Below are 14,887 nucleotides of genomic sequence, written 5' to 3' on the forward strand. Positions count from 1 at the left end.
CAGAGATGGGTACAATTAGTTTTTGAAATTTCCTCTATGAGGAGTTTAAAGACTACTAATCATAGCTGCTAGGATAGTCCTAAGATCTGGAAATGGCAGTACAGAGCAGCAGAGAACTTGGCACAAATAGTTTATATGTGAAACCTTATTGTTTTTTGTCCCTTTCTGTTCCCACCACTTCTCTCCCAGTCCTTGGGTTGGTTTTTTAAGTCTTTGAATGTATACAAATCCCATCACATTTTAGCTTTTTGGCAATCCTCTTCCAGACATTTTCAATCTTGCTAATGTTTAGATGTTCAGGAAATGAACACTCCATAGTTTACCCTGTCAAACTTGCTGTAATGCAAGAGAAGCAGTCATCTCCCGCCCTTTAACCTCCCAGATTACATAAAGCCTCTTGGAACAAACAGAGGCTTAATTTCACCCCCTTAGTGTTCCCATTCACATGTTACATGCTAAATCATACAGAATCGTAGTGTACTGGTCCAAGAAGTATGAAAAAAGGAATCAAACTAAACCAAACGAGACCAAACTACCCATTCACAACAAGAGAACCCTCAGAGTAGCTACTTCTGTGTGAACTAGCAGAGAATGTGCCTGATCCTGAACCAAACTAAGTGGTTTGCGTGGAGGCTTGCTTGTGTTTTAGGTTTATCTTGATACCATTTATCAAGTTTAATGGTTTTTCTGAAAAGCTTAGAGACTATTAGTAAGCTGACATTATACTCTGATTTCATAGGAGAAATAGCACTGTACATGATGGGTCTGGGGTCCGGGTGTGGCTCTGCCACTCACTAGCTGTGGGACCCTGGGCAAGGCACTGTATGTCTGAGCCTAAGTTGCCATGTTCCTTGTCTGCAAAATGGACACAATACCTGCCTCACAGGATTAGTTACTTGAGAAAATGTGAGAGCATTTTGTAAGCTGCAAAGTACTGGAAAGATGTGATGTAGTTATGGCCATTCAGTTTATGTAGAGAGGGATGATAATTGGGACTACAACAATAGTTTCCAAGAGGGGGAAACCCAAATCACTACATTTAGAACCAGGACTATTTTATGGCCATAGATTCCAATCTGTTTGATTTATAGGGAAGGATTGCTAGCCCTAGGGGTGGTCAGACCCAGTTACTTAGTTTTTTGGTGCCACTCAGGAGTTGGGATGATCTTGAGTACCTGGCTCTGGACTTGGGTCTTTCCACCACAGCACAGAACTTGTAATTTGCGCTGTCTGCTCATAGCCACAGGGACTTCATTGTACCTTTTTGGCATTACATGGATGCCGGGTGCCTGTTACTCAGTCTTCAGTTGCTATGATCCCTTTGCTGACTTTGCCAGTCACGTGCCTGTCTTCCGTTATACCTTGGAATCTTCGTGCAACTTGAAGGCAGGCACAGCCACTTATAAGAGTTGGCCATGTGTTGATATTCCTGATGTGGGTGAGGGACAGTAGCTTTTTAGCTTAGAAAAGATTGAGAGGATATGCTGAAATTGCAGGGTCTGTTTCTAAAGAAAATTTAGTTGACTATTGAACATCTGAAAACCGTCTCATTCTCTTTAATGATTCTATTCATATACTCTGTGTTTCTGCCATAGGTGTCTTCGGGATTCTTCTTAGATCGGTATAAATAAAACTGTGGGTAGGACCCCTGACCTCTTGCTTTATTAAGTTAGAGTTGGGCCAACACCTTTAAATTTCTTCTTTCCTCCTCAGAGTCTGTTCTTTTCCTCCTACCTCTGAAGGTAAGTGTCCTGCTAAGGGTGACTGCTCTGCCCATATCTAGTCGAGCCATTTCCCCACTGGCCTTTTCCTACTTGGGCCAGCTTAGTGCTGAAACCTGTGCACAGAGGACGTGCTCAGCTGGACCCTTCCCCCGCCCCCCCTTCCCCTGGTGCTGGGCTCCTATTCACTAGTCCTCTCTTCCCCGCCTCTGCCGTCTTCTTCTCTGACTCCCTGTAACCGTGCTTCAGCTTTTATTTCCTTACTGACCTGATTCACACACTGGATCACTTTCCTCTGACTTCTAGTTCCTTGTGCTTGAGTAGCTCTCTCCTCTCTTAGGTTTTATTCTGTAACTTCTTTGGTATCTCCACTGCTGTTTCTTCTTCCTTCCAGTCTCTGGCCTTCCCCAGGGCTCTATGCTGTGCCTCAGTCCTCACTTCCTAGATTTAAGCCCACTGCAGTCACAACCCTCGCTCTGTGCATGGGACTGTGTCTTCAGCCTTGAGCTGTAGTTCTGCATCCTTGACTGCTTCTGGACGAGTCACCCCATGGTGTTGCAGGTAATTCAGATTCAGCCTGTGGAGAAGGAAACGTTCAGTCCTTTGTACCCCGGAGCCAACTCTAAGAGCCCAAGAGTCATCTTCAGCCCTTGCCTTTGAACCTACCATGTACAGTCTGTTACCAAAGTCCTATGGACTCTTCTATCAGTCCATTCCTTTTTGTTCCTGTTGTCACAGCCTAGACAACTTTGACCTAGACAACTGCAGGTACCACCTAAGGGACCCTACTGCCTTCAGGCTTTTTCCTTTTACCCATTCTAACCTAACACTGCCAGACCATTCATCCCTAGAACCCAGCCCAGCCCCCATCGCTTTGGCTCAAAAGTCTGCAAAGGTCTCCAGCCCAGACTTAGTTCCAAGCTTGCCTGTCATAGCTGACAGTCCCTTATGCTCCAGACAAATGGTAGCACTCATTGGAGCTGCTCCTGGGACAGTCTAGTTGGTGCCTTTACCTGTGCTACTTTCCTCCACAAGGAGGTATCTTCCCCCTCGTCCAAGCCTGTTGTTATCTACCAGCATTTCAAGGTCTGGTCAAATGCCGTCCCCTCCTGGAGCTGATCCTGCATATTTGTTCCATCCAATTTGGCCAGCAACTTTTTAGGGATTCAAAGCACTGGGCGGTGTGCCTTGCATGCAGTTGGTGTCCAGTAAATAGTGAATGGAATCAAGAATGAATGCCTCTGGCTGCCTTTACTGCCTCCCCACTACTGAGTTGGAGGTGGTTAGATGAACCATCCGGATTGTGCTCTCTCCTTCCCTGGTGCTATCATACCAAATGGATTCCCACTTCTCACCTCTGGCCCTTGAAGGGTTATAAACCCTCCCCAGCGTCAAAACCTGTCTTTCCAATACTCTGCCTGGCTGACAGTTTGTCCTAAGTCTGCTCTTTAAGATTGAGTGTGGCTACACTACTGGTCCCAGCCTCTACCTCGATCACATTGTAACCTGGCTCATTAGAAAGTTTATTTCACCTACTTCCTCATACCAGAGGGAGCTGAAAGGGAGTCTCTGAGAGTAGTGACTCATACTCTATTACTTAAGTGGCTTAAAGATTAAAAATAAAGGGTTGTAAATTGGCAAGAACTTTGCAGTCTTATTTTCTGTGCCTATAGCTGAACGTTTAGAGACTTACCATGTCATCACCAGTGTACTTAATAGTGAAGAGGGACCTGTTAAGGTCTGAGGAAATTCTCCATTCTACTCTTTGCAGCCTTGATGTGATTGGGGGGGGGGGGGGCAAGAAGAGGTCATTTTGAAGAATATACTTCTAATTTTGAATAGTATGATCACTTTTGAGGCATTTCACATCATCCCCTTAGTGACCTTGTAGAGGTAGGCATTAATTATCCCTGACAGTGAGGTTTAGAAAGAATCCAGGGTTTCTTCTAAGGTCATAGGTGATGAAGAGGCCTGGCCAGGTCAGGACTTAGAAACTCAGGTATTGGAAATCCTAGTCAAGTGTTTCTTCCAATACTTGCATTTTGCCGTCTTCCTGAGTTGCACTGGCAGCTAAAGGGCTTTAGAAAATGCTATACAGTGGTACCTCGGTTTCTTAATGTAATCTGTTCTGGAAGACCATTCGAGTTCTGAAACATAAACCGCGGGATCCACAGCTGACAGCCAGGCCTCAGGATCTTGCCCTCAGTGGAAGCCGTGCGACTTCTGAGACGTGTTAGAAAAACGAAGCATTTACTTCCCGGTTTTCGGTGCTCGTAAACCGAAATGTTCGTCAACGGAGACTTTCAAAAACCGAGGTACCACTGTGCATCTTGGATTATAAGAAAGGGCTTTACAAAGCTAGATTGACGCTGGGTGTGGATCGCAGCAGTGGGAGTTCAGAGTTCAGTTAGCTGGACTCTAGGTTTGTTTTATCTCTAGCCCTGGGCAGGATGCAGTTGCTTGAATTACAAATGCCCAGAGGACTAAAGTAAAGCAGGGGTGGAGGCCCTCCGTGACCACGTTGGTGCAGATTGGAATCCCTCAGGAATGACATTACCTTCTTCAGTTCAGTACAGATAGCTGCAGGGCTCCATGCGGGAAACACCAAATTAGTAATTAGTTGTCTGCCTATAGTTAGGAGGGGGGTGGGGGATGTACTGGGGTAGATTATTTTCCAAGAATGTATTTTGATTACTGTTATTTTCTATATAGAAGATTTTATTTCTGGTTGAGCTTGGTGGGAGCAACAGCTAGAGAAGAGAGTTTTAAAAATTTGAAGAATACCAAAGTTCAGAGACCTCGTTTTACAAATCAGAGTAGGATTTGAGGTACATTCCTCTCCTCGTTTTCCCCCATTGGTTCATAACCCCCTCCAGATCAGGGATCCTGGAGCTGTTTACCTGTGCACGGTCTCCCACAGTGCCTTTGTAAAGTCGGCGCTCCTAGAAACCTTGCACCAAATCACTATTACAGGGCCCGAGTTATCCCAGAAAACCTCTGGCTTTTTAGCATCTCGTGAACGCGACAGAAGTCTGCCGAGAAGTCTCTCCCGTGAGCCTGACTTCACCCCGGCCCCGTGGCTCAGCGGTGCCGAGCGCCTGTTCCCCGCGCTCGGCCGCCTGCCTGGGCCGCGGCCGCGTGGCTGCGCCCTCGCCGGGGGCACGCGCGCCCAGGTGCGCGGCCGCGTTATCTTCCCGACGCTGAATAGTGTATGAGCCGCCGGCCCGGGACCCGCGGGGCTCCTTTCCCTGCCGGCTGCCTCCTTTCAAGTGATAGTAATCGGAGACTTTTCCGTTACGTGAAGCGCTCAACAAAAGATTGTAATTTCAGCAGCTTTGTTTTAGGAAGGTACCACCGCGGCGGGCGCGCCCGGGGCCCGGCCGGGGTCGGCGGCCCGGGCGCAGGGGCGGCGGGCGGGTCGGGGCGCGGGCGCGGCCCCCGGCCGCCTCGTGGTACGGCCTGCGTTTCCTCTACAATGCTGTTATGCTAATCAGGTGACATCACCGCCCGGCGCACCGCGAGTGGCTCCTGATTAAATTACAAACCGGCGGCCGCCGCGGGCAGCCGGAGGAGGTGTGTGCGCCGCTCCCGCGAGCTCCCGGGCTCCGCGACCTGGCCAAGCCTAAGATTGGCCATATTTTAAAAAAATTTTAAGTAGGACTTGCGCCTTCCTCCCTCGATCTTCCCTCCCCACCTGGATAATTGATTTCAAGCTTGTAGCCAAGGGCCACAAAAGGAAGGAGAGCAACAAGGAATTAATGCCTGAGTGGTAATTACCGGCCGGGCTAAGGTGGACTCGCGTGCAGCCAGCTTCCTATCAGATCACCCTGCTGGACTTTCAGACCGGAATGGGGCTGGCCTAAGGTCCAGTCCTTTTCGCAGGGGCCGGGAGCCAAGCCTTGCGGAAGCCGCTGCTTGTTGGATGGGGGTAGGAGGGGGCCGGAGCGGGATCTCCACCGTGCTGCCCGCCTGGGCGTTCCTCGGGCCATAATGGAATTGCAGAGGACGTCCAGCATCTCTGGGCCGCTGTCGCCGGCGTACACGGGGCAGGTGCCTTACAACTACAACCAGCTGGAAGGGAGATTCAAGCAGCTACAAGGTAAGCCCTCCTCCCAAAGGCCGGCCTGCCGGGGGTTCGGAGGCTTTATTTATGCCATATGGTAGGTGACCCTAATCGAGACGGGCGGCCGGCCGCTCGGCCTGGCCCGGCCCCACAGCCTCTGGTTGGCTGCGAGCACCCTGGTCACCACTTAAAGGAGACAGTTTCTCACTCTACTTCAGGAAAGCCACCATTTGGAGTCCCCCTGGCTCTCCAGTATCCTTTTGGCTCTTTCGGTTGTCAGGTATCTGCTGCCCACTCACTGCACACACATTTTCTGTCCTAGATATCTTTGCATCTCAGTAGATCAGTGCTAATAGGCAAGTATTTGATTCTTGGTGGCTTCTGTCTCCCAGCCCCCAGCCTCTTACCTCTTGGAAGCCTAAAGGTGTAAAGTGCATTGCTCTGCACCCAGTCCTGTAGAACAATAGCAGAGGGGAGGAGGGAGTGGTCTTTTTGTTCCTAAGCCTGAGTAAATTATAGTTTTGATTCCGAAGCTTAATTTTAACTCTTTTGATGTATTGTGTTGGGGGAGAGCCTTCCCATCAATTTAGTAGGCTGTATAATTTATAATGAAAACCAGTTATTGTCATTTCAGCACTATAGGTTGGATTAGTTGGATCATTAGTATTTCTTGGAGTCTATATTAGTCTCAAATAATTGAATGAATCCAATATTTTACCACACATATTTTTTTGAAGAGCAGGGTCCTGTGCACAGCAGTGTGTGGGGCCACAGGCCTAAAGCCTGTGGCCAGGTTGGCCCCTGTGGCCTTTGGCTGTCCCTGCCCAGCCAGCAGGCCTGGCCCAGCAGTGTCTCAGAGTGTATATATGAAAAATAATTCATAACTCAAAACAGAACTCCTTCCAATTGAAAGCCTCTGAAATCAAGTAATAGGCCGGGAATGGCTGTAGTACCGTGAAAAAGTAACCTTCACAGACTGTGTATGTTTCTTATTTTAACTCTTTTCGGTGCCACAAATGTGGTTCCTGTGAGGAGGAGGAAGGAAGGAAGCAGCGCAGTCCTAGAATGTTTTCATTGGGAAGGGGGGAGGACATATTTCATTCATAGGTTTATTTGTCTTGTGAAACAGTTGACAGTAATGACACTTTTCTGGAAAACAAGAGACAGAGCAGGACGTGATTTTAAACATTTGCTAGGCTGTGCTGCATTCCTTGAGCAGTTAGCTGAAAGGAAGCTCCATTCCCTCCAGGGAATGGGTGTGTGCCTTTGGCTCATTCCTCTTGAGCTCTTAGAAGGTAAAATTTGCTTTTTTGGAAAATTTGGCGGGTCAGGGCTAGTGGCGGTAGCTTACAAGTAGTAAATAGAGGGAAAGGGAGTGTGTTCCTTGTATTCTGGGTCTATATTAGAAGCAACCCCCCAAGAGTTTCAGGTCTTGAGAGTTCAGACTGTAGCTCATAGAGGGGCCCCAGGCTCCCCACTTCATTGTGTCATACTCCAAGAAGGAGGCACCCAAGGGGAATCCTCCATCAGAAAACCAAGGAGAAAACAGAAGAAAGTGTGGGAGGAGTATACCCCCCAGGCCCATCTATAACAAAAGGCTGTTACCCTGAAAGGTTTGAAAATGGTTGTAAAACTGCTCACCGAGAAGGGCGGAGCTTACACACACAGGAAATGTCTTAAACTGTCTTCTCTGGACAAAGTAAAATGTAAATTAATTACCGTGTGTTCCTGAGATTTTACCTCACAACTGTTTCTCAAGGAAATCCCTTTGAAAGGGATGGGCTTCACCTTTTTATATGGTGACTTTGTGTGTGTGTCACCTTTGTCCCCTAATTTAGATTTAGTTCCAGATAACTTTCTTATTTCTAAATATTGTGGTTTAGGAGTTGCATAAGTTTAGTGTTGGTATTTCTGTAACAGAGAACCACCCATGTTGAGGAACTGAGAAAGGGTGGATTAACTTTCAAGTATGGTGGATCCCAGGAGAATTACAAACATTTGGGATCGTCCTTAGTATAAATTGGAACTCATTGCATTTTAAGCCATTTTAGGAGGATTTTTGATAAAAACTTTTTCTCATCTCTACCTCCCACCCCTAGTTTGCTATTTTGTTTAGTATTTGTCATTCTTCCAATCATCAACATCTTTGATAGCATATAGATTGTATCTGCTGATTTAATTTTACAAAGCTGCTTTTTTTTTTTCTACTCTTCTAAGTATAATCTTTCCTAGCACTTGCAATCTAATATTGGCAGACTGCTTTTCTGAATCTGTATTAATTTTTTTAAACTGCCTCCTGTATGAACTTATTCATTTAGCATCAATGTCTGAGAGTACTATGATTTCATGGGGGATACTTATGCATTTTTGCTGGTTTCAAATATTTTCACACTGGATCATAAAAATCTCAGGAGGGACCATGGGATGAGATTTGAGGTTCTAGCTAAAGGAAATATGGTGTTAAAATGAGTCTGGTCTATTTAGATAAAATAACTTCTAGAGATTTATGGGTAAGCAAATAAATGTGATCAAAACCTCAGTCATTTAAAGCATTGAGATGTTGCAAGTGTCTGTCATGCTAATAATGCTTTTGGCCGAGGAGAAGAGAGAGGACCTTCTACCTCTGGTGGCTTCAAACATTAACCACAAACACCCAACACAACCCACACCTCACAGACACACCCAATGCCTTTGCTTGCCTGAGCGCTGTCTGAAAATTTTCACCTGCAGAACTACCACCTTCCTCAGTTAGTTCATGTATCTGAAAAACTTGGATTCGTTGTTTTGTTTTTCTTTTTTAAATAAGAGAGAATACTGAGATACAGCAAAACTCAGCCTCGCATGTTTAGATGAATGTGTTTGTAGTAACACAGAGGTTCAGGATATATTTTCTCCCGTTTCATATCAGCCAGTTTAACTCCTTATAGGAAGATATTTCTGCTACTCTTCTACTCAGAAACTAATTTGTGCCTGTTGTGTAAATTAAATTCCAGACTACTAGTCCTGGCTGGGTGGCTCAGTTGGTTGGAACTTCGTCCCATATACCAGAAAGGTTGAGGGTTTGATCCCCAGTCAGGACATGTACCAGAGGCAGCTGATCCATGTTTCTCTCTCACATTGATGTTTCTCTCTCCCTCTCTCTTCCTTCCTCTCTCTAAAAAAAATTCAATGGAAATATATCTTCTGGTGTGAATTAACAACAAAAAAATTCCAGACTCCTGAGCTTGACGTTCAGGATCCTCCCCCAAACAGTCCCACCCCATGTACTGCCTACTCCAGCTCTTACATTCCTGATCAGATCTTCCAGGTAGGCAGGCTTGTGGCGCTTAACACCCTTCTCTGGGTTTTACCTTCATCATCTGCCTTCTGCCTTAAATGTCCCAGGCCCTTCCATTTTACATACAGAAATCCTTCCTACAACTTTTTAAGACTATGCTTACATTCCAGTTATTCCGTGAAGCTCCTTGTCTCCTCAGGTCGCATTGAGTGCTTACTGTGTGTCAGGCATGTCAGCGGGAGCTTTATACAAGGTGGGGCAAAAGTAGGTTTCTGGTTGTTTGTGTGGAAAATAATGCAATAATAATAAATAACACAATAATTAATAAATAATAATACAAGAGGAAACTGTTCCGTGTACTCAAAACTGGAAACCTGCTTTCGCCCCACCCTGTACATGGTTATCTTAATCTAGTTTTCATGACAAACCTATGAGGCTTTAAAGATGAGAGGATAGAAAGAATCAAATAACTTGTTCAGGGTCACAGGCAATGATGGGCTCAGGCTGCACATTGTTTTCTGTAGCTTTCTCTTCCTAGACTTCTACATATTAATATTAGTGTTTTATTTCGGGGGGGGGGAAGGGGGTGACATTGTGAAATGCCCACACTAACCTGAGTCCTCCTGCCTACCTTGCCCCAGAGCACTGATTCTATTGGCTCTGACAATGGAATTGTAATAAAGATAGGATCTAGTTTGAAAAGCATCAGAATGAACTTTTTGTGACGCTTTTTTTGCAGCCCGACCCTGGCATTTAACACCTGATATTTCTGGAGAAAGTGCTTTTTTCTCTTAGCTGTTCTGGCTCAACGAATTTATTCCACTCTCCAGAAAGAGTTACAGAGTCATCTGTCTTCATTGAGGCATAGAGAGATACTAAAGAGTTTTCGGCCATGGGAATATATTAGTACTCTCAAGTTTATTACATGCATCTCAGGGTTGCCTTGTTGAATTTCTTCATTTTTTTATTTTAATTTCTTAACTGTTAGGGGAAGATTTACTGGTTTTACACCTGTTTGTCATGAAGAAAATTTTAAGTTCTTAAATATAAAGTAATAGCCCTCAAATATTCCTCAGTGTGACAGTGAAGAGTTGGTAACAAATGATATTCCTGTTTTTGTTTGGGGGGGCAAGATTTATAAGAACATTTTTGGGTTTAATGAAAGCATAAAGATTGGCTTTTTGGTTTGGTTCCCTCCAATACTGTGGTACTATAGTCTTCTAAGTCCAGATAACTGGGATAAAGATGTCACCAATTAAAAACAAAAAACGACCCCTTTCACCAGTTTACCAGAATTTCAGCTCAGAAATTAGAAGTTCCTAACAGATTTGTGAACAGAAATCGTTTTTGAATGATGTAATAATAATTATTATTATTGTGTGTGGCACTTAATGTCTCACCTTGCTTAATTAACTAAATGAGAGTAAAGCATTCAGCATGGGATCTAGTACTTAGTAGATTCTAAGTAAATGTGCATTTCCTTAGCACTAATAATACTGTTGGGTAGATATTCTCTTTTGTAAAGAAACAGATTGGATTATGCTCAACCAGTATGTTTGAAGCTATCTCTCCAGAACCCAGGTTTTCTGACTCAGAATTTGTTGTTCCTCCTATAGGACAACCATGACACCCTTTACCCAGATATCATGAATTTATTCTGGTGGCATGGAAAATTAATGAGCTCAGAACTGCTCAGATTTCTGGACATGTGGTACTCTCAGGTTTTTGGTGGGCTAGGAACACTAATAGGCAAGGGAGCGTTGATTCTTTTAGTTTATTTCCAGTAGTTGACTGGGATAATCATTAAAGGACTCTCGGAGGCAGCTGCCAAAAAGAGGAAGGTGATAACACTCTCTGAGGAAAAACTGCCACTTTTTAAAAAAATTACAGTTGACGTACAATATGTATTAGTTTGAGGATACAACCCCATGATTAGACATTTATATAACAAGTGATCAATAAAGATAAATGATCGACAAGGATAAATCTGTTACCCATCTGATACCATACATAGTTATTACAATATTATTGACTATATTCTCTATGCTGTACTTTACATCCCCATAATTACTCTGTAACTTATCAGTTGGTACTTCTAAATCCCTTCCCTTTCGCATTCAGCCCCCAACCCCATTCCTCTCGGCATGCATCAGTCTGTTCTCTGTATCTATGAGTCTGTTTCTATTCTGCTTATTCATTATTTTGGGGTTTTTTAGATTCAACATGTAAGTGAAATTGTCTGGCATTTGTCTTATTTCACTTAGCATAATATTCTCTAGGTCCATCTGAGCTTTTGTAGATGGCAAGATACCTTTTTTTTTTTCGCCTTAGGAAAGAAAGCTTTTTAAAAAAAATTTTTTTAATTAGGTTGAATCATACACTCCATTGTGTATACATGCACCACTTCTTTATCCAGTCATCTATTGATGGACACTTAGGTGGCTTCCATATCTTGGCTATTGCAAATAATTCTGCTGTAAACATATGGATGTATATGTCTTTACAATTTAGTGTAAGCTACCAGTTTTCTTCGAGTAGTGAAATAATGCGACTCTAAATGTCCTGACTGCTCGCCTGGCCAGTATGCGCAGTGGTTGAGCGTTGACCCATGCACCAAGAGGTTGCAGGTTGATTCCCTGTCAGGGCACATGCCTGGGTTGTGGGCTCGATTCCTGATGTGGGGTGTGTAGGAGGCAGCTGATTGATGTTGATGTTTCTGTCTCTCCCTCTCTGTCTTTAAAATCAATGAAAACGTATTTTAAAAAAATAAATAAATGTCCTGACCACTGAGGAAGCTTTCTAGAGAGAGTGTTATCTCTATTTTAGTCTCTTTCTGTGGTTTCCTAAAGCTAGACCCTGATAAGAGCTCTCCTCCCTCCCAGAACTTGGGATTTGACTCCCACCAACCTTCCTGTCTCCAGCTCCTACTACTCTACTCGACGGTACTCATGATTTCTAAACCAACCCTGCCTTTCCCACCCTGGAGCACGTGCTTTCCTGGTTTCTTTCATAGGGAATTATTTCTTGTGTAAGGACCATTCTTTTGAGCTTTAGTTCAGATGCCATGTCATTCTAAGTATTTCCAGAGGGAAGGGAGGTCAGAATCCCTGCTTGGATTCCCTTCCTTTAAGGTTTAAGCACTCGGTCATTCTGTGATTTTCACAAACTGGTTTTGGTGGTAGTTTGAGTATTTGCCTCTGTTTTCCTTACATTTCACAAAGTCTGGGAGCAGAAAGACAAAAGTCTGACATAACCCCTTACTTACACGTAGCAGTCACTAAGCCTTTCTTAGAGAGTAAATAAATGAAGTTAATAAATATGGGCTACTTTATTGCAGTGGTTCTCCAAATGACGTCCTCAGGTCCACAGCATTAGCATAACCTGGGAACTTGCTAGAAGGATAAATTCTCAGGCCCTACTTCTGACCTTCTGAGTCAGAAACTCTGGAGTGGGACCCAGCAATAGGTATTTTAACTCGTCCACCTGGTGACTGTGGTGCACACTAAAGTTTTACCATTTGTATGATCTTTGTAATTGATGGGGTGGGGTGGGGTGGCTATGGGTGGGAGAGAGATGGGGAGGAACAGACTGCATATATTGCTTCCAAATAGGAGCATATATCTGATTTTTCACTGAAGAATGAAGTCTTGTGAAAAAGTATGTTGTAGAACAAAATTGTGTAATACTAAAAGAGGCATTTAACTAATTAGGAATGGGCTCTATCTTGGTAAATCAGTGGGGCCATTTAATTTAACATCTGTACACTAAGTTACCACGTTATCTGCCAAATGGAGGTCAATTGTCTACCCCAGTTCCCTTACCAAGTTGGGATGTAAGTTTAGAAAAAAATAAAGATAATAATATGTGTGGGTCTGAGGACAGTTCAATAAGGCATCTAGTTTAATTCCATTTAGATTCTTAATTTAAAAATCTGTTGGATTTAGCCTTAAAAACAGAAATTCCAGCAACTTGGCCTCTGGAAGGGAGGCAGTTGGCACCTGGCTGTGGCCCTGTCTTGGCTATCTGAAGATCTGGGCAACTGTCCTCTTCTGAATACCTGTCAGGTTTACCTTCCAGGGTTGTATTGAACAGCAGATGCCATAATCTCTATGAGGTTTCCTTGAAAACGTCCATGTACTATTAAAAATATAAACTAGAGTTATTGTTTCCATAATCTTTTTTTTTTTTAGAAGAAAACTTCTACATACGCATGAACTCTGAGAACTCCAGTCTTGTACAGCAGTTTAAATATGGGCTTCAGGGTTTGTTTTCCTCTCTTCTGGAGAATGAAGTGAACAGTGACAGAGCTTCACACTGTTTACAATTAATGGTAGATTCACAGCTATACATCTGTTCATACTGGAATTACATTCGTGCACTATCAAAATAAGCCAGGCAGATCTCAGCCACTTTTAGATATTGGTACCTTTTCTCCTCTTTCCTGACAAATTTCTATCAACTCTTAGGCCCTGGCTATGAAATACTGATGATGGGGGAAATAAATAATAGGGACATGGTAAGCAATTTTTAACTTCATCATTCTTTGCTAGATTGGCTTAATTCTAAATTTGGCCATTGTTAAACCATTTCATGGGTGCAAAGGGCTTGCCATTTAAGTGCTCAGTAGATGGTCACTAATCTAGGCTACTTTAGAGCAACAAGAATTCTAAGAAGTAAAATAAAACTGACTTTTAAAAGAGAGGGCTTGCATTTTTGTTTAGTCTGTTTGTTTATTAACAAGTATTTATTGATTACCTTCTTGATGAGCACCTGTCCCCTGGTTAGAAAGTGTTTCAGCTATGCTGTAGATGCTGGCTGAGCTGACCCATTAGTAGAATGCAAGTGGAGAAATAAACTTATTCCAGGTGAGGGACCCAGGCAGGGGAATTTGAGCAGGCTCAGGGCAGCCAGTTTAGCGTGCAGAGAAAGCAAGGGCTGGTCAGAGGGGGTTCTAGAAGGATAATTGACAAAGGCCAGTGGATACATGGTCCTCTAAATCAGGTTAAGGAATTCGGAAGTAAGTCAGGCAGTGGGAAGCTACTGAAGGATTTTAAATAGGAGAGTGCCTTGTTCTGACTTTAAAAAAAAAAAAAAAAAAAAAAAAGGATGGTCTGACCCCTGAGTATGATTGTTTTAGAGGGTAGTGGTCAAGTGAGGAGGCAGGAGACCAGTTAAGAGGCTGTTGGCATTGGCGGGGTGAGAAACTTAGAAACATCACAGCCTCCTTGAATTTTGGACTGCAAAGTACTTAAAGAACCTTGTTACTCAGTGTGGTCTGTAGAGGGCCTGCAGTTTGTTAGAAATGCAGTGTCTCAGGCCCACCCCAGCCTACTGAGTCAGAACTTCATTTTAACAGGCTCCCCAAGTGGTTTGTGTGCACATTCAGGTTTAAGAGGAAATAATCTCTACTTGCTCCTTTGTGCAGAGAAGGAAATAGTCCCAGGAAGGTTATGACCATCTGAGGTTTAAGTTTATATATTTTATATAAAGTCCACATTAAAAGTAGTTTTGTGGGGGTTTTTTTCTTTCTTAAGTAAACTGGATCATTTTAACTAACTATAAAAATAATCTTGTATCCAAATGTATAGAATTTAATTAAAGAAAGGTTCTTATTGCCCTAGGAGATTACAGGGCTTTAAAGTATGGTTGGTTAATTCCTAGTTTTGTAAGTCTTTGTAGAATTTGGCTGGGATTTTCCTACTTGCTAATCCTGCAGTTCTAGAAATTTGTGAGGTTAAAAAAACAGTTTCTTTTCATTTACCATTTTGGTATTAATGGAGAAGTACAAAAATACTCTGGGCCAGTTTTCTCTAAATTCTTCCAGAA

The 14,887-nt window shown here is 43.5% G+C and overlaps 1 protein-coding gene across 5 annotated transcripts in view; it reads left to right on the top strand.

Annotated features, from left to right (window-relative positions):
- The window catches only part of SPTBN1 (spectrin beta, non-erythrocytic 1), a 176,979-nt gene that overhangs the window by 73,409 nt on the left and 88,683 nt on the right, over positions 1-14,887 (top strand). The window contains exon 1 of one of the 5 annotated variants that reach the window (XM_016222127.2): positions 5,283-5,820. The exons of the other annotated variants lie outside the window; for them this stretch is intronic. Within the exon in view, the coding sequence (XP_016077613.1) occupies positions 5,712-5,820 (109 nt within the window). The 5' untranslated portion in view covers positions 5,283-5,711. Of the gene's footprint in view, positions 1-5,282; positions 5,821-14,887 lie in introns of those variants that run through there. 5 annotated transcript variants of the gene reach the window in all.

Source organism: Miniopterus natalensis, chromosome 13 (genome assembly GCF_054644295.1).
Source record: "Miniopterus natalensis isolate mMinNat1 chromosome 13, mMinNat1.hap1, whole genome shotgun sequence".
In the NCBI taxonomy this organism is placed as follows: Eukaryota; Metazoa; Chordata; class Mammalia; order Chiroptera; family Miniopteridae; genus Miniopterus; species Miniopterus natalensis.